Source organism: Aedes albopictus, chromosome 3 (genome assembly GCF_035046485.1).
Source record: "Aedes albopictus strain Foshan chromosome 3, AalbF5, whole genome shotgun sequence".
Taxonomy (NCBI): Eukaryota; Metazoa; Arthropoda; class Insecta; order Diptera; family Culicidae; genus Aedes; species Aedes albopictus.
Window position 1 is genome coordinate 201,853,832 of NC_085138.1, and position 19,933 is coordinate 201,873,764.

At 37.4% G+C, this 19,933-nt stretch overlaps 1 protein-coding gene across 1 annotated transcript; it reads right to left on the reverse strand.

The window, feature by feature from the left end:
• Positions 1-15,689: 15,689 nt before the first annotated feature.
• On the reverse strand, positions 15,690-16,115 carry LOC134290538 (uncharacterized). The gene has a single exon (XM_062857699.1). The coding sequence runs from the start codon at positions 16,113-16,115 to the stop codon at positions 15,690-15,692; it is 426 nt and encodes a 141-aa protein (XP_062713683.1).
• Positions 16,116-19,933: the final 3,818 nt, after the last annotated feature.

Sequence of the window (19,933 nt, forward strand, 5' to 3'; positions counted from 1 at the left end):
TAAGTATAAGTTTTTAAATACTTGCCGATCTGCTGATAGGTATGTAGGGGCCTCTTCGTGATTATCAAGAGATTTTGGAATGGGAACACAGATGGCTATTTTGATGTTCTATTATTAACAATTATTAATGTACACACTTTATTCATGTAGTTTCGTTAGTTTTGTTTATATTAATTTGATGACTACTCTTTGCACCTGCAGGAGCCCCAAAATACAATAAAAAAATGTGTTCGAAATCAAAATTGAATTTTACGATATTCAGTACCGATATGGAAGTATAATTCATGAGCATTATGAAAATGTCCCTGATATCCTAACCACAGAACCAAACATAGGTGTTGATTTGGCATAAGATAGCAGCTGAAATTCAGGGGCCCCATCTATCAAAATTAAGAACTGAACGCATGTTACGTTCTTGAAGGGTTTCTGCGGGAATTCCTTCGGGCAAGAATATATTTTTCGATTTCTCAGGCAGTTACTTCAAAGACTTCTACAAAAATTCCTCTATGATTTACTTCAGAACTTTTTTCAGGGATTACTTAAGAAAACTTTCTAAGCATTGGTTTACGAATACTTACAATGATTGCTTCAGGAAGTCCTCCTGACATTTCTTCAAGAATTTCTTCAAACAATTATCAAGAAATCCTTCAAAAATTCCTTTGAGATTTTTTTGTAAGAATTTATTCAAGCAGTCGTTCAGAAATACCATTTCGGAACCGTGCATAAAGCCATTCAAGGATTATATCATAAAACTCTTCAAGAAATCCTTCAGATGGACCTCAAGGAATTTCTCCAAGAATGATTTTAGAGATTTCTTCAAGAAGGAATCTTGCAGTAGTTCCTCATGGAAAATATATTTGATGATTTTTTGAGATTTTTGAAGCCATACCCGAATGGATCCGTGGGAGATTTTCCAAAGAAATTTGAATGTATTCACGAAGGAACTCTTGTTGAAATGTCTGTAGGATTTTTTGCAGAAATTTCTAAAAAAATCTTTAAGAATCGCCTAGATGAATTCTAAGATGTATTGGGTTGATTTTGGAGGTATATTTAATGATGTTCTGGAAGGATTACTACAGTACTATGAAGTAGTACTACAAGTACTAGGAGTACTATAAGTAATTACTTAAAGGATTCCTGAAAAAAATCTGTAAGCAAAGGGATTTTTGGAAGAACTAATTATGAAATGCCTAGATAATTTCTCAAGAAATCAATGACGGAAACCCCAAAGAATTCCAAATTCTTTGGTGCAAATAAAAAAAAAACAAACTTCAAAAGAATTTCCGCAGGAGGCCTTGGGTGAATTTCTGTAAGACCCCCGAGGAAATTTGTGCAGGAATTCTTTAGGGATGAATGTGTCCATCCTTGTAGGGTTATCTGAAGAAAAACTTCGAGAAATCCATGAACGAATCTTTATACGTAACTTGAAAAACAAAGTCCTTGTTGAAAAGATTAAATTTTTACTGGAATTTCTTAAAAGATTCTTGAACGAATTGTGAAAAAGGACTTAAAAACATTGCCTAAGGAATCTTTGAATGATTTTCTACAGAAATTATTGGGGGAATTTATGAGGAAATCCCTGCAGGTATGATTACTAAAGAAATGCTTGAACAAATTCTTAAGAAATCCTTGAAAGGACTTCCAAGAAAAATCGTATGAGGCAGTGCAAAAATAACCCTTGAAGAAGTTTCTAAAAAAATCTTGAAGGAACTCCAAAGTATTCCTCTGAAAAAATGCTGAAGAGAACATGTGGGAATCGCTTGTGGATATGTTTAAGAAACTCTTTATAGAGTTCTTGGGATTACATAATACTGAAGAATCCTTCAAGGAATTGAAGAAGAAGTTTCCTAAGGAATCGCTGTTGCAACTTTCGCAGAAAATCTTCGAGGAATTTGTAAAGAAGTCCTTGAAGTATTTCCCAGGTGAATCGTAAAAGATATCCAAGAAAGAGTTCTTGGAGCTCCGCACTTGAGAAAAAAAATTTGATGAAATCGTTAGAAGCATTTCGTTAGAAGTTTCGTGAAATTAATCTGGACGAAACTGGTGTAATCGCTAAAGAAACCGTTAAAGGTATCAATAGAAAAAAAGCTGATAAAAACCTTGGAAGAATTCCTAAAGGATTCATTGAGGAATTCCAGTAGAATCTCTTGGAGCAATAGGAAGCAATCAGTGAAGTACTAGATTGAAAGTAGTGAGCTGAATTTTAGTAGGGTGAGATGATCAATTCTCCATTTCTGCAATGAAATAGAGCAAACAGCGTGGGTTATATGATTTCATGTCCAATTTTATGCTGTTTGAGCAAAAGTTTGGGTAACTGTGTTGTTGAAGTTGCAAGAAATAAATAATACAACATCACAGTTACCCAAACTTTTGCTCAAATAGCATCAAATTAGTCAAGAAATCATATAACCCACGCTGTTTGCTCAATTTCATTGCAGAAATGAAGAATTGATCATCTCACCATACTAAAATCCAGCTCACTACTTTCAATCTAGTACTTCACTGATTGCCTCCTATTCCTGTGAGAATTTTTACATCATTTATTACAACTTTTGAAGTATTTCTTCGTTTTTTTTTATGTTTTTCAGTAATTAATTCGGAAACCCGTGTACAGATTCATTAAGGAATATCTTTAAACATTAATTTGTGAATTAATTCGGCTATTGCTCTGAAAATTTCCTTTGACGATATATTTGATTAATTGTTAGGCATTTCCTTTGGAAACTTCTTCAACTAATTCTCAGAAATGCTACAAAAATTGCGTCTGATTCTTATTTCTACGAACTTCTTTAGATTTCTATTTCTACGAAAATTTTGTTAGGAACTCCGTCTGCAACTTTTCACTGTTTTTTTTTTTTGACAATTCGTTTGAGAAAACCTCTGGTAATAACTTTCGGAATAACTTTAACACTTTTCTGGAAACTTCTATGCCAATCCCTACGGGAATTGATTGGGTAATTCATTTGGCATTTTTTTTGGTAATTTATTCGGCGAGTTTTCTGTGAGTTACCTGAAAAAAACTTTCAAATATCTTTCGGCGTTTTTTTTTAGCAAATTTTTGGGAAATGCTTTGATTGGATTTGATCCGAAAGTTCCTATAAGAGTATTCTTGGAATTTTCTCTGCAAATGTTTTTGAAAACTATTTCGGCATAACTCTTTTGGAATTTCTCGGCAATAATGTTCAAAGTTGAATTAGGTTATTATTTTTGAAAATATCTTTGACAGAATTTTTTGAATTTTTTGGGTTTGGAAATTTATTACGGGATTCAGCAATTTCTCAAAAAGTTCTACCAGCAGTCCCTTTGCTCATATACCAGACAATTACTATTGTAATTCTTTCAATAGCACAGCGTAACAAAAATTAACTTTTGGTCTGTCTCAAGAGCAAACTAATGTGTCTCTGACAGATTTTGGGCCCATGTTATGTTAGGTACGATACAAACCACCCTCCAAAAATTGCATGCAAGTTTACATATTAACATAAAATGCTTAAATCTTTCAAATTTGATTTGATAAAACGAAATATTTTGCGTGAGTCGTAAATTTAAATGTCAATTGACCATTTTACCTCTTAATTGCCTTATTTCCATGCTTAACGGCTTGCAGTCAAAAAAGCCTAAAATCGCATATTTTGCCCTATAAATTGAGGTATAGCTCAAAATTGTGGCGTCCTGAAACAAATCTGAGCCCGGATTCGGATTCAGCGGCCCAAAAAATTAATTAGTCGATTCGTTTGTGAATTTATGTGGCAACTTTTAAAAGCTTCTTTGGTAATTCCTCTGTAAATTTCTTCTGATAATTCTTTATTAAATTCCGTCTGTTATTACTTTTGATGTTCTATGAGATACATCTTTGCAAATTAAAAATAAATCCACGAATTTACAACGGAACGACCGAGAAAAATCTCAATTACCAGAAGAGATCACAAGCAATTTCCTAAAAATGTATAAAGATATTTCTAAAGAATTTCTAGGAGGAATTTCTGTGAGAATTGAAAGAATTCTTTTTTTTTGAGTGTCTAAAGTATTCATTGGAGGAATTTATGAATCCTTGCACACTTAATCCTATACTCGATGTTCGGTACTTTTTTTAGCGGATGTATTCGTCAAAACAACGAAATTGCTGAGCACTCGGTATTTTTCTAGAGCCTCTACTGAAATCAGTAACAAAAATTACTGATGACTGCTTTTTTTTTTAATAATATGCTGTCTACGGTAAAATTTATTGCTGATATGTTCAGCACATCTGACTTTTCCCCTGCAGTGAAAACGTTCGGTAATAATCATTACTGATCAGTCAGCAATCTTTGGAATTTTTACTGAACGGTCGTCATTTGATTACTGGACGACTGTTCAAAAGTGCTGAACAAACTCTGGTGCCTCGTAGCAGAGCTGTCAAACAGTTTCAACGTACGCGCCATCTTAGTTGTCTCTGCCGCAGTGAAAGTTGATAGTTTTAAAGCCGTAAAAAACGAAAATATCTACAATTTTCGAAGTTACTACATTGTGAGGTAGGTGTAAACGAAAAACTGTGTGTTTTTTTTTTTTTTAATTTTAACTATTTTTATGTTTTCGTAGAAAACCCAGCTAGTGTATGCGATTCAAAAACGAAAAGTCCAGGCGGCCAATTTTTGCTCCACCGAACCAGATTTTTTTTTTTTATTTTGTTGTTTTTTTTTCTTTTATTATATGGAATAAAAAGCTGGTTTCAGCATTTTATCAAATGAAAACATGCCCTGATTGATGAAGATTGCCAAGAAACTCTGGGATACTTAGCTATTTGTAGAGGAAAAACAGTCTCAATGCAGCCGAAATTCATAAAAAAAATACTGGGCTCCCCAGCTATCAACCTGCTAAATGCGAGGGGTTTTACTGAACGGTTTTCAAAAAGAAATGCTGAGCCGCCGTCAAAACATTGCAATCACTTCGGTTATTTTTGACAGTTCTTTGAAACTCCGGGATTACTGAGTGCTCAGTAATGGAATTAATTACCGAAATGATCACCGAGAGCTCAGCTGTTATAATCTCGTCAAAAATATAACTGAGTTCGGTAAACAAAAGTTAGTGTGTGAATAGGCTTATTAGAGGAATTTCTAAAAAAAATCTAGCAAAAGCACTCATTGCATCCCCTGGAGGAATTCCTATGGAATTTCTTGGAGGAATTTGTGTAAGAATCTCCGGAAAACCCTTGCAGTAGTAATTAAATAATTACATGAAGAAATCCTTGCATAAAAATACCCCAATAGATTTCTTGTACAAAATTATTTGTAAAATACCTGGAAAAATCAGTTTAGGAATGAATGAATAAAATCATTTGAAGAAACTCTAAGAGAATACTTGAATAAAATCTGAACGATTTTTCGGCAAATCGCAAGAGAATTACTAATGAAATCTCTGGAAAAAATCCTGAAGGAATTTTTGGGAGCAATTTCTAAAGGCTGCCTTAAAGGAAATCCTTTAGAATTTTGAATAACCTTAGAACATTTCCTAAATCCTTGGAGAGACTTCTGGAGAAGTTATTTGTTTTGATAAGATAGGATATCTGTTTCTTTACTATTTAGCGATTTACGCTGCCATTTTTATCCCACTCAAAACAATGGAATGATGCGTTTTTGTTCTGTTTTTTATTTTTGTATATTTGTTAGAAGTGAGCACGGATTATATAAAAAAATAACGTAATAATTCTGGAGGAATCAATCATAAATTCTGGAGAAATAGATTTGTTTTGCAAAGTGCCCAGAGGAATACTTGCAAAAATTCCTGAAGGAACTCTCGAGAAAACTCCTAGAGTTGATGGATATTGAAAAATTCGTTAGAGGAAGTCCAGAATGATTTTTCGAAAGGATTCCTACAGAACTCCTACAGAAGTCCATCTAAAAATTTAATTTAATTAATTCAATTTCTTCAGTAGGAATCCTTGGAAATTTTGTTTAATTAATGGAGAAATCCTATGATGAATCTCTTAGTAAAACCTTAGAGAAACTTCTTGAAGAATCCTTGAAGATTTTTTTTTTGGAAAAGGGAATTTTTGGTGGGATTTCTGAAGTAATCTTAGGAAGTAATTCTTAAGAAATCTTTAAAAGGACACTAAGATAAGTGATGAATGCTTGAGGAAATTCCAAGTTTAATTATTGGAGAAATATCTAAAAGAGTTATTTGAGGGAAGAATTGAGAAATACTTGAAGAATCTATGGAAAATCACCAAAGGAATATTAAGAGGATTCCCTGAAAGAAACGGAAGAATGTTTAAAGAAACCCTAGAAGGGCTTCTCTTCCTCTGAGGGAATCCCGATGTAATTTCTTGGAAGAACATCTGGTTCTAAATGAATCATTGATGATTTTTTGTAGCATTTTTTTCTGAATTTTGAAAGAATTCTTTAGATGATCTTCTAGATGAATCCTCAGAATATAATTGATAGATTCTTGAACTAATATTTCGAGAAATACTCGATGAAGCCTTTGCAAGAATCTTTTGAATTACTCTGTAGTATTTTGAAAACATTCCTGCATGTCTGAGGTGAACCAGCCAAGGAATTGAAAGCCTCATTAATAAGGCTAATTATAATAATATCATTCCTGAAGAAGTGCTTTTAGAGGAATACTGAATGATATCCTTGCATTTACAACTTAAAAGTTTCTTGAATACAAATTATTCTTCAAGAAAAATTTCTTAAAGAAAAAAGTAAAGCAATCTTTGAAAGCGTTTATAAATGATTATTTGGTGCTATTTCTTAATAAATTGTTAAAACATTTTCAGCATAATTCTTATAAAAAAATCTCGCGCTCGGAAAACAGAAAATAAGATAAGATAGATAATTTTTAACCTTCCGTTGGCCATCACTGCCAGCATCACTAGAATACTGAGTACAAAAAGCGAGATTTTTTCAAAGTTTTGTGCAAAATATAACAGTGAGATTATTCGACAGTTAAATGTATAGATTCATCATTGTAAAATATGAACATGTTATGTAATTTTCATGGGGGCCTACCAATTTGCTTCCGCACCGGGCCCCCAAATTCCTAGCTACGCCACTGTCAATGACACAATAATAACTGAACTTGTGCTACAACAAAACGTGTTATTGAAATGTAATTTAAAGAAAATATACCAAGAGCACGATCATAACAAAATAAGATTGCCCAACAGAACATGTTATGGAACGGTGATGACTTAATAAGTTCATAATAACAAACCGAGATATAAAAACAGGTTTTGTGATTCGATTGTTATTATTTTGATATTTTCCTCTGCTCGGGGAACAGAATCGTAGTAGCGCGCGTGTGTAATTTGTAATGTTGAGGATCAGTTTGTTCGTTAGAAAACCACGTTAAATGTTAAAATGTTGTAAAAAGTAATAGTACGGACAATTAATGTTAAAATGTGTTAGTACGTAAAATACACTACACAAAGAACAAACAATAGGACAATGAACGAAAAATAACGTGTTAACTAAAATAAAACAAGAAAAAGGTCCAAGATTGGGACCTTTTTCTTTCCGTCTCTTTTCTGAGTTTCCGATAGTGCTTGGTGGAAGTGCGCGCAAGTTTTCCTGTTCAGGGGGTGATCCCGAACTCGTCCCGGCATTCCGAGGAGTAGCTCCGTGCCGCCATTGCTATTGGCCGCACGATTAGGCACTTTCGATGCAGCCTGCCTTGCTGTAGCCGCCATCTTCCCACACTTGCACGAGCCGCCGAGCATCAACACCGACAATAGCCTGGCCTTTCCGAAGTCGGCATGCGTCCGTGGAACACCCCGTTGACGTTTCCGACGCCTGCTTCAAAGATCAGCATCGATCGGCGATCCACGATTGCCTCGCTAGCCCCCAGCTACACCTTCAACAACGATCCAGAACAACAAGAACAAATATGCGCAAGTACCCATTTTGTGACGTCACTTAAATAAAATTGTAAAATGTAACCTCAGGTGTAGCGCCTTTTGGAAAGATCCACCAAATATTGAAATCCGTTCACCATTCTTGTGTTTGTGTCGTTCTCCGGGTTCGTAAAGGAACCTCCACCTCCAGCCTCGCTTTTCTTGGATCATTGCCGTAGAAGTATTCCCCCCCTTTTTTTAGGTGATTCGTTTGCCAATTCACCGTAGTGAAACCTCTATGGGCAGGTTTCCATCCCAGTATAGCTCCTGAGACATTAGGCCATCCACGGCGTGTGTATAGGGGTGAATGAAATGCCATCAACGACCCTGTAGATTCCCCCATCCCTTGAGCTACCAGGTTACAATGGCAACATACTTCCTGTTTGCTTCAAATGCCTTAAGCATCCAAATATTTTCCCATATTGACTGTCAATGTGGGAGTCCCACTCAAGATCGTTTTGGAAAATAATTCCAAGATTGGATGCCTTATCAACAAAATCAATAGCAGTAGCATCTATCCTAATTTCATATGACTATCACTTTTGTTTTAGATGAATTTATAGGAAGAAAGTTAGAATTTGACCAGGCTAAAACATTCGACAGATCATTGTTCATTAACTGTGCCAATTCTGATTCTGAAAGGTCGGTGGAACAAATATAGATTTGGACATCATCAGCAAACATATGTATGCTACAATATCTAAGAACAGATGGCAAATCGTTAATAAATAATGAAAACAAGAGCGGACCCACTGGTCCGACCCAGTACAGATCCCTGGGGCACTCCAGATGTAACACCAACACTTCTAGATATTTGCCCATCGACTTGAACTACTTGATGACGATTGGTTAAATAAGATTGTACATATAAGTTTCACAACATTACTTGACAAATTTAATTGAGTTGATAGCTTCCTCAACAAACGATAATATGATACCCTATCAAAGGCCTTAGAAAAATCAATTAAAAGTAATAATGCCTTTCCTTTTTTATCGATAGTTCTATGGATATCGTCATGCACCTTTAACAGTCCACAGGTGGTATTGTGACCTGGTCTGAAGCCAGATTGATATGGATGCAGGAGGTTAAATGTTGTAAGAAATCCTTGTATCTGCATTTTAAGTATTTTTTTTCTAAAGCTTTGGATAACACTGCTCGACAAAATTTTACAAAATTTGGGGTTATGGGATGAGAAAAAAAATAACAAGGGTTTGGGACCCTAGAAGTGTCATAGTGAAAGAATTTTTGAAAAATATTGGACCGGGCCTTCACAGTTCAAAACCGAAGTTTGTATGGAGAACTTGGGGTGTTCAATTGATATGTGCATTAGAACGTGCCGTGCATATTTTTAGGCATTTTCGGCATTTGAGGGGGGTGGGGGAGGGAGTGGGAGGGGGGGGGGGGTGGGTAGAGGGTTTCTGAAAAATGTGACAAGCAATGTATCAAGTATAGGAAAAACCCGTACGAAAGGGGGGAGGGGGGTTGAAAATTCCCATTTTTAGCGTGACGTACTAAATGGATGCCCCCTTGAATGATTTTTAAGACGGTGTTGTCAATTCCAGGAAAGAGCAGATATGAATCGCAGCAGCTATCGTTCGCTGAATAAAAGCCAATAAAGACGATTCACGCATCGGTATAAGCTATTGCCTCAGAAGCAATCGGATAATTTATGGTTCTTCCCGTTAGGTATTTTTTGACATCGAAAAAGGATAAGCTTCCGTTCATGAAAAATATACAGAAAATCTTGTTTGTATCCAAACATCACAGATCGAAGGTTTTGTTTAGAGGCATATTTTCCCTTTCTCTAGGCAGCCTCCATTCCTCTACATCGACGAATGTGACAAAGGCGTACGCAATTTTCCGCCGTCTATTTTTTATGCCTCACAAAGTCGGTGAATCCTTTTCTGTCTCACCCCAACATGATTGTAATATGTATATCCCAACTCAAAGTGCGTGATGACTATCACATATCCTGAAGCATAATCTTACAAAGTAGGAAAAAATGTTTCGTGAAACCAAAACCCACAATCTACATACTTCGCCAGTACGCCTGGGGGGCAATTGCCATGCTTATCTTCCAAATGCGGCGTTTTCATCGTTGTTTCTCCGACATGACATTGAAATGGCTCAATCTGTGGCAGATGTAAGTTGAAACATTGAATCAAACGGCTGAAGGCTGCAAACATTGAGATGCAAATATGAAAGTTAAATTGCCGCTTATGGATAAAAGTGACACCCTTCTATGGTATGATCGTGAGACTTTTCCCCATATGAAACCGTGAGAAGTGAAAAAATAATCACTGGTGAACTCTTGTCTCGTCTTCTAAAATATCATATTTTGATTACTGTTTGCATCGTAATACCAAGATTTAAGGTTAATTTAATCGTTTTTCACACTTTGCCATGTCTGTTCACATGAAGTGATTTAAATTTTAAAAACTTTACAGTTTTAAATAGTTTTCCGGCATCGAATTTCTTTAACTAGGGTAAAAGCTCCCTTAGTGGAGGTAGTACCAATAGTGGTGGTAGTGGCAATTTAGCACTATTTCGACCAAAAAGCTTGCAAATGGCATTTTTATTAGATGCATCATACCTAACTAATAACATTAATTCTGTTTTGTGGTCAGGATTTGGCGGAAAACCTATTTTAAAAAATTATTTTCCTTAATTTTTTTGCTCCTTTGCACCTATAGTGGTGGTAGTGTTCCTATAGTGGTGGGTCCCATAAGAATTCAATGAGATGCGCCACTATAGGAACCGATGTTAAATTTTACCTCCATAATAGGAACCGTGTACCAATAGTTAGTGCAAGTGATTTATTAGCAAAAATTAAATAAACAATGGTTTTTACATTTTTCCTAGCAAATTTAAGTGAAAAACTATCGATTAACGTTTTCAGACTTTTTATTTTGTGGTGTTATCAATTTTATTCAATTATTTTACTACAAGGAGCTACTAATAGCACCACTATTGGTACATTTACCCTAGGTAGGCTTGTTTCCTGCTGATTGATAAGAGTGAAGAAAAATAAAAGTTGGTATGCTCGGGACTAGGATTACCCTGGAATATTCTGCATACGCATATGAAGTGGTTTTTGTATGCCAATGCGGCGAATTTACCTCACTCATTCTCTTAAGTTCAAAACTTCTAAATGTTCAAGAGACAGCCAACTGGCATTGAGATCTGGATTTGCGATTAAACCTTCATTTTAACGGTTCAGTTTTTTGAACTTCATTGGCGTAGCTAGGATTTTTACCTGAAGGAGGCCCAGGGGGGGGGGGCCTGACTTGAGATGAATTTTAAGCGTGATGGGCGCCCGATGTGTGAATATGCAAATTGGTATTGTAGTTTTGAGTAATCAAAATGACTGCTTTATATTTGTTCATAGTTTCGTAAACAATATGAGTACAAACAATTCCTTCAAGATTTTTTTCCATAGCTTGCTTCAGTTATTCATCATGGCTTCTTCCAGAAATTCAATCAAGAATTCATCTAGGGATTCCACCAGACATTTTTCCGGAATTTGTCCTAGGATATCTTTGGAGGTTCCTCCAGCAATTGTTCCTTTTTCCAGCAAGTGCTTTTTTCGAGGTTTTCTTTGGGAATTTCTCAAGATATCCTTTAAGGTATTTCTGCAGGTATTCAGAGATTTCTACAGAGATTTCTCCATATATGCCTTCCAGAATTCCACTAGAGATTGCTCCAATAATTACATCTGGAATGATTCGAAGTATTTCTGCAGGAATGTATTCCAGAAAATCTTTTAGAAAATTTTCCTTAGAGATTATTAAAATATACTCCAAGAATTATTTGAAAAAAATGTACAAAAAAACCTTTAGGGATCCTAGTATTCCTTCAACAATTACTGCAGACATTGATTTCTTCAATTTTTTTTATCCAGGAATATTCCTACAAAAAATTTTCCAGGTATTCGCTAAGAAAGCTCTCCTGAGATTTCACAGAGTTCCTCATGGAGTTGCTTCCGTGATTGCTCATCGGGTTTCTTCAGAAATTACTTCGAGTTCCTCCAAGGATTCACCGGAAATTTCTTCTATTATTCTTAAAAAAATCGAATTCCGGGATTATTTCAAAAATGCCTGCTCTTGTTGGGATTCCTTCAGAAACTCCCCCAGGAATTAATCCAGGATTTCAGGATTTCCTCAGGAATTTTAGCGGTTTCTTCAGTATTTCCTCTAAGAATTCATCAGAAACTCCTCCTGGAATTCTCTCAGAAATCGAACTTTGTATTTCATCAGAAATAGATCTTGAGATTCCTCCAGAAACTTCTCAAGGGATTCCTTCGGAAATTCCTCCCGGATTTTTTTTTTTTCAAGAACTATTCCAGGTATTCCTCCTGCCAATCCTCTAGGATTTTCAAGGATTTCTTCGGAAATTCTCTAGGAAATCCTCCAATGATTCCTTCAGAAATTCCCCCAGAAATTTCTCTGTGAATTTATCCTGGAATTATTCCAGGTATTCCTCCAGGATTTCATCCAGGAATTCCACGAAGATCTACCCCAGGTACTTCTTCAGAAATACCTACAGGAATTTCTTCAGAAATTGATCCAGGAATCCCTCCAAGAATTTCTCCAGGATTTCGTACCAATTTGTATGATGATAAAAAAATCCCCTAATGCTCCAGGCATTAGTCCAGGAACTCCTTCAGGGATTCCGCATAATTGCTCTTTGGATTCCTCCAGGAATTCCTCCAGGTATACTTTCAGAAATTTCTCCAGGAATTCCTGCAGGTTTTGCTCCGAGAATTCCTGTAATGATTTCTTCCGAAATTTCTTTCTGGATTTTTTTTAAATTATTCAGCTATAAGTTCAAAAATTTCAGTAATCCGTTCATAATCTTTATCACAGATTCACTCCAAGGTTTTTTAGGATTACTTGTAGATTATTTGAATAATTTGAAGGATTTCTAGAGAAATTCCTCCAGCGATTTGTATTGGAATTCTTTTAGATAATTTTAGAGGGACACAGAAGCCAAGAAATTCTCCCAGTAGTCATTCAGGAATTCTTTCACAATTATCTCCGAGAAATCTTTAAGGAATCTAATCATGAATACCTTCAAGATTACCCCTTGCAGCAAAAGCTTTTAAATATATTAAAATTTCATCAATGGCCTTTTGAATGTGTGCATTGTTTGATAGACGCACAAATATCCCAGTTAGCCTAGTGGTTAAGGTTATGGATCGCCAATCCAGAGACGGCGGGTTCGATTCCCGTTCCGGTCGGGAAAATTTTCTCGACTCCTTGGGCATAGTGTATCATTGTACTTGCCTCACAATATACAAATTCATGCAATGGCAGGCAAAGAAAGCCCTGTGGAAGTGCTCAAAGAACACTAAGTTGTAGCGAGGCAGGCCAAGTCCCAGCGGGGACGTCGAGCCATAAAGAAGAAGAAGACAAATACCCCTGGTCCACGAAATAAAAGATATTAGTTACCGACTAGAAATCACCTCCAGCATGGTTTAAAAGAATACACTCGCGTTTACGCTTGAGCTACATGGATCATTTCTTATTATGTAACATCTATTCTCACTACCCGGGCAGAGTTCAAGTACTGACGATCAAAATGTGATATTAGCTTGTTTGAGATAAGAGGTAAAAGTACTAAAAATAATAGCAAAAATTTGTTCTTGAACCATTTAACCAATAGCAAAATATGATATTTGAAGATCATTCAAATAGCTCTCTGCTTTTGGTTAGATCTTACCAAGAGCTAAATGTGCTATGATGATGATGATGTTCCAGGAGTAAAATTGAGATATTATTTTCAGTACTTTTACCTCTTATCTCAAACAAACAAATATCACTTTTTGTTCTCCATATCAAAATATGCTTTTTTTCCTCTGCTCAGGAATTCAAAAACAGGAATTCCATTGCAAATTCAACCAGATTTTCTCCCACATGATACTTCTTAACCATATTTTGCAGTAATGCTGCTAGAAAATTCAAAGATTCTTAAAGATACTCATCAAAGAATTCCTGGAAATTACCATTTAGATTTAATTTCTCAGCGATTCAAAAAAGAAGACTAACAAAGCATTGCTATTTAGAGTAAGGTGGGGCAAAAGTTCGAGCTTAGTTGATAATTCAACCTATTTCAAAAAATCGAAGCAGATAAAAACAAATAAATACCGTGTGGTGATTCTACCACCCATGAGCTAAAATTTCGCTGAACAAAGCTACGCCAAATGTCTTTTCAATTTTGAGTTACAACACTTTTTGTATGTGTGTCTTTTATTCGAACTCTTGCCCCACCACTGGGGCAAAAGTTCGAATCTAGTGTTTGTGGAATTGCGCTAACCGTAGCACACTATTTTGACATTTTGGTGATAGGAATACCTGAAACCACTTAATATTTGATGTTAGAACTGGAATACACTTTAAAATTCGATTTGGATTTTACCCAAATCAGGGTTAAATTTACTTCACCAAAAATTAGTAGTTTTCCGCCAAATTCAGATAAAACAACTTTTTTTTCAACTTTAATCGAATTTTCTCATTAATTCCATCACTCTTAGAGATAATATGTACATTTTGCAGAATTTTAGGTTTCTATCTAAAGTTGCCACATGACTCGAACTTTTGCCCCACAATTCGAACTTTTGCCCCACTATGTGTAAAATACGATTTCCAAATCTTTTTTGCAAAAAGTTATACATGGTAGAGCATCTTCAAAATATACCTAGCTACGCCCCAAAATAAAATATCCAATTCGATTTCATTAAAATTTCATTCCATGCGTTGGAAGGGCCATCGCATGTTACAATTTTTTGATCAAAAACCAACATTTTGTCATAACTTCTCGAAATATTGATCAATTTTCATAATTTTTGGAGTGAAAGACTCTTTTTCAAAAGGAGTTCGAACAACCTTGACACCCGAAAGAAATAATTCGAATTGAGCTCAAAAACTTCAAAAGAAACTCTTGCCCCACTCGAACTTTTGCCCCACTTTACTCTATATAATTCTGGTTATATAATGTTTGGAAATCAAAACTAAGTAATTACATAAACCATTTTGAACAATGATCTTGTAAAGAGTGACAAGTTGAGAATAGTCTCCAATAACTGTCAATTTGAACACATATTATGCCATATAAATGTCTATTATAGATCTATGTTTGTCACCACGACAGTGGTTTTCAGATTTTTTCTAATTTCCATATATAAAGTCATGAAAAATTTCTGGGGGGGGGGGGTCTGGCGGATTCTGGGGGGGAGGGGGCTGGCCCCCAGACCTCCCTCTAGCTACGCCAATGTTGAACTTGCGGCCAAGGACTCGTGTTCCAATGATTTATAACTTGAAAGACTGTTCATATACCACGTGGATGAAAAAGCCGTTCTATATGACTCCTTCCGCCTCGTCGTGGACCAGCGTGGACTTTATTTTGGCCACTGCCTTTCTCCCACTATGTCCACATGAACTTATATGTAATAGAAAAATAGTTATTTATACAACAAGTTATAAAATGGTGATTTTTCAGAGCGAATTGTACGTTTATCCAACGAGTGCTTAAAAAAAAAATACTCGATTTCGTTTTTTTGTTGCCATACGCAAACGCTTCATCTCGAAATTCCAGAATTTTTATTACTTATTTTTTTGCAATTACCTACGTTCCGAAAAGTTTAACTTTTCAATTGGATGAAGTATGCTGAAACGGCCTACTTTTCACCACTAATGCAAGTGTGCCGAAAAGTACTACTTTTCGGTATTCTTAAGAGTGCTGGATAATTACGACGAGTGCTGTAAAAATCGAGTTCTGCACCGAGTTGCGTACTACGTTTTTTTTGCAATTTCATAATTATTTCAGAAGTCTTGTTGCTAGGAATGGTGCCGGTTTCGTGCCATACGTGACGGTGTTTAGCTCGAAGGTGCTGCTTTCCTCCTCCGGTGACGATCGCCATAAGATGGACTGCAGTGTTCGGTCCTCCTCATCGACCCAGATTTGGCGGAACATTTTCTCAACATCCGCTACCAACATCACCTGTTTGGTCCGACTCCTCATGATTATAGAACGAAGATCATCTCGGATGATCGGCCCAACCAACAGCGCATCGTTCAACGTCACCCTGGTAGAAGTTTTACTGGAAGCATTGAAGACAACGCGAACCTTGGTTGTGGTACTGGTTTCCTTCACAACTGGATGGTGGGGTAGATAGCAGTGATTCGATGAAACGGTGGCGCTCTTGACCTTCCTCATGTGGCCAAGCTGGAAATATTCTTCCATGACTGCGTAGTATTGACCACGAAGTTCATCGTTTTTCGCTAATCTGCGCTCCGTACTTCGAAGCCGACGAACTGCGATATCCCTTGACTCGCCAATTCGCTTCAAAACCTCTGTATCCTTCGACAGACAGTGACAGTGTAACGTCCGTCTTCTCCTCAACAAACGGTTTGAACAAAATGCTTCTCGCAACGCGCTACTTGTGGTGAATAATTTTCGGCAGACCCAATCTCCTCGCAGGACCAAAATCGGGCTACCAATTCCTCTAAGCCTTCTGAAGTCGACACGTTGCAGCTGATGTTCAGCGATTGATTGGAAACCGAGGTTCAACCACATACTACTCAACCGAAAACAGATTCGTTGAGCGCCGGTAGTTGTTCTCCTAATGAAACCTGCCATACGTTTCTTAAGAATTGGAAGAACGACTCAATTCCCAAAACCAACGTTCATGGACACATTGAACGATGGATCAGCCAATTCTATGCCCTCTGAGATGTTCCATTTTGCAATATTGACTGAAGACGTCGGTAGATGGACGGTCACCCTAGGTAGGACGAGAAAATTCATGCGTTGAGAGAACTCAGTAAGTCGCTGCTTATGATTGGTCATTGCTTGACCGATACCGTTAATCTTGACTTCTACCTTGTTGCGGGTTACCCTTAATCGCTGACTGACCCTTGCAGTTACGAAGTTGCTCTCCGATCCCGAGTCCAGCAAAGCGTATGCGGGATAGCGCTGCCCACTATTGTCCTCAACGATCACGATAGCCGTCGCCAGCAACACCTGGGAATACTGGGCTGAACCAAGCGCCTCAACAGTGTCAGTGGCCACCATATTGGGCACTTGGGGAGCTGATGAAGTGGACTGAACCTGAGTATTAGGAATTGATGCTTCCGTGGGGCTCGAAGGATTCGAGCAACCGCTGACTTCGAAGATTTATCCTTGCCAGGTCTGAAGCACACCAGCGAATGATGACGACTCTTGCAATGCCGACAAGAGAATTTGGACTGACAATCCTTCGCGTGATGTCCTGACTTGAAACAATTCCTGCAAAGGGAGTGACTTCTCAGGATTGCTTCCTTTTCCGATAGCGGCATCCTTTAGAAAACACCGCACTGGAACAGCAGATGGTTTGCACTGTAAACGGCACAGCTTTCTCCGTGCGTTTGAGCAGTGTTGAAGCTGGACTTGACCGACAATGCCTTGTACTTCGTCGATAGCGGTTGAGCTGCGTTTCTGGGGTCTGCGATTTTCCCTGGAAGCGATTCCAGCATATGAATGCGACGCTGGAGGTACTCTGTCAACTCTTTCACTCCTTCACCGTATCCTGTTGCTTTGTAGAAGATATTTCCTCCCACCCTCTGCGCGTCACAGGATCCAATCGCGCAGAGAGAATATTAACCAACAGGAGGTTCTTGTAGTCACAAAGATTAGATTGATAAGAATCTAAAGAATATAAAATAAAAATAATGAAAATGTTTTTTAATGAAAATCGATTCATATTATGAAATGAGACCGTTACCAAATATTTATTTCACTTTTTGTCCCACCACCTTTTGGCTGGTCGAGAGGGGGGGGGGGGGATAAAAATAATAAAGCATTTAATTAAAAAATATTTTAAACTCATCGGATTTGTTAAAGCTTTTTTGGCAAGAACCGATATTTTGATAAATATTTTTTTATCTGCCCACCACACCCACCCCCCCAAAAAGCAAAATCCAGCCAAAAATTTTTGAAGGAGGGGGGAGACAAAATGTTAAAATAAAATTTGTATCAGCCTGATTGCTTTTTGAGTGACCCATAATTGTGCTATGAGTGTACATAGAGTGACATTGAGTTTTATCGACAGGTTTGTGTTCTTCGTCATGAGGGGTTTTTGCAGGTCTGAAACGTTGTTTATAATTCAGCATGGTTGGGAATGATTTGATGCCAACTTTCAGTTCAACAGGTTTCAAAAATCCCTCCATGACAAAGAGAACAAAACTGGCGAAAATACGTATTTAAGTTCTTTTTCTTCAGGTACTATAAACTCTGCTCAACTCTCAAGTGGAAGATATGTGTATCGGACGGTATCCCTACATGGAATACTGAAATGTTTTCCTGCTGCACAGTGCACATTTTACAGTGATCCGTGTCAATTTTAAATCCACATTATCACCACGCTGTAATAAACGAACTGCAGAGCATTTTCACTCGTGCGAACAGTTCACTTTATGTACGCTGTCTCCCAATAAAAGTTTTATGAAACATCCGGCAGCATCTTGCCTTTTGTCAACTTTGTGTTGTACGCGAAGGATTCAACGGAAGCGATGGTGGTTCACTTGCACCCCTTTTACGTTTTGTATGTATAGTTTGAGCTCGCTCTGCTGAGCTGACGTGACATAAATAAGAAGCCATTAGTTATCTCATTTAATAAATTGCAAACGACGGATTTATCCACCCGGCCATAATCGGGAGTGACTGTCCTAGAGGAAGACCTTGAAACGAAGAAGCGTTTCCAAGAAGGAAACGTGACAGAAAATAGCGTCTCCATTCATCGTTATTTTGCGGTCTTAACTTGCTGGCGGCTGGTGGTGTAAATTTATTCCAATTCAACGCGTTTTGGGAATTAAAATTTCTCAAGTTACACGGCAACTGATACATTGTTTCCAAAGAAATATCTCACCGCGTGGTAGTTTGGTTACCGTATTGTGGTTGACAAGCTATGCCTAACCTACGCGAAAGGTGGCACATAGCAAAGAAATTCCATCCATTTCTGTTGAACGTCCCACTTGATTCCTGTGCCTACAACTGGGTTTCCCAGAGTTGCAGAACTTGAAAGCATCAGCTAGATCTATTCAAATGAAGCATACACTTACATATGTATGAAAAGAACCCTTTTCGAAAAAAAATTCTACACTCCATTGAAAGTGAATGGTCCTTGCATTTCAGATAAAGCGAAAATGCGAAAGCTATTCAGCCCATAAAACACATCCGATCCATGACTGGCGAATGCTGATGGGCTTACTTTGAATGAGCTGTGTAATTTAACCATTTGTAATGAATAGGTTTAGGTTTCTGGAGATTTTCACAAAAAAATCCAAAGTTTAATTAACTCTCGAGTGATCGCGCCGTTGTATTTTGTACAACACGCTTTTCGAACTCAGCATTAGCGTGTGGATGACGGTGGGGGCCAACCGCGCGACTAACGGAAGGTTAATTATTGTGGAATTTGTTGAAAGATTTCTGTTGGTAGTCCTGGAAGATTTATAAAAAAAACTATACCTATACTGATACACTGGAATTTATTTTTATGTTATGGACTGGACATCTATTGGATGTTTGCACAAATTAAAATGGGGCATTTAAAGAGGGTGCTTCAGAAGTTAGTTTGTGAGTGCAGGTTTTTCTTCTGGGGTTGAGATAGGATGATGGTGGTTTCCATCAGTTTCAGGATAACCTTAAAAAAGGGGGTTCAAGGAGGGCGTTGTGATTTAAGAGGGATTCAAAAGTGTGTTGTGGCGGTGTTTGAGAGGCATTCCAGAGGATTTCCAAGGAGGGGCGTTTCAAAAGGTGTCATAGAGTTTCCCGCGGGGTGGGAAGGGCGGTGTAGTTTCTGCTGGGGGTCACAGGGGGTTCAAATTTGTTTTGGAGGTGGGGGGGGGGGGGGGGGCGCTTGAAGCCCTTTCAGGCGTGATTGAAGAGATAAAGAGAACTTTTAAGAAAGCTTCAGGTAGCTCAAGACCTCCACCTGGAAACTCCTTGGGACTGACTGAGCCCACGCTCTTTAACCACAGACAAACAGACGTGTCACTTGGAATAATGTGCTATTAAAATCATCG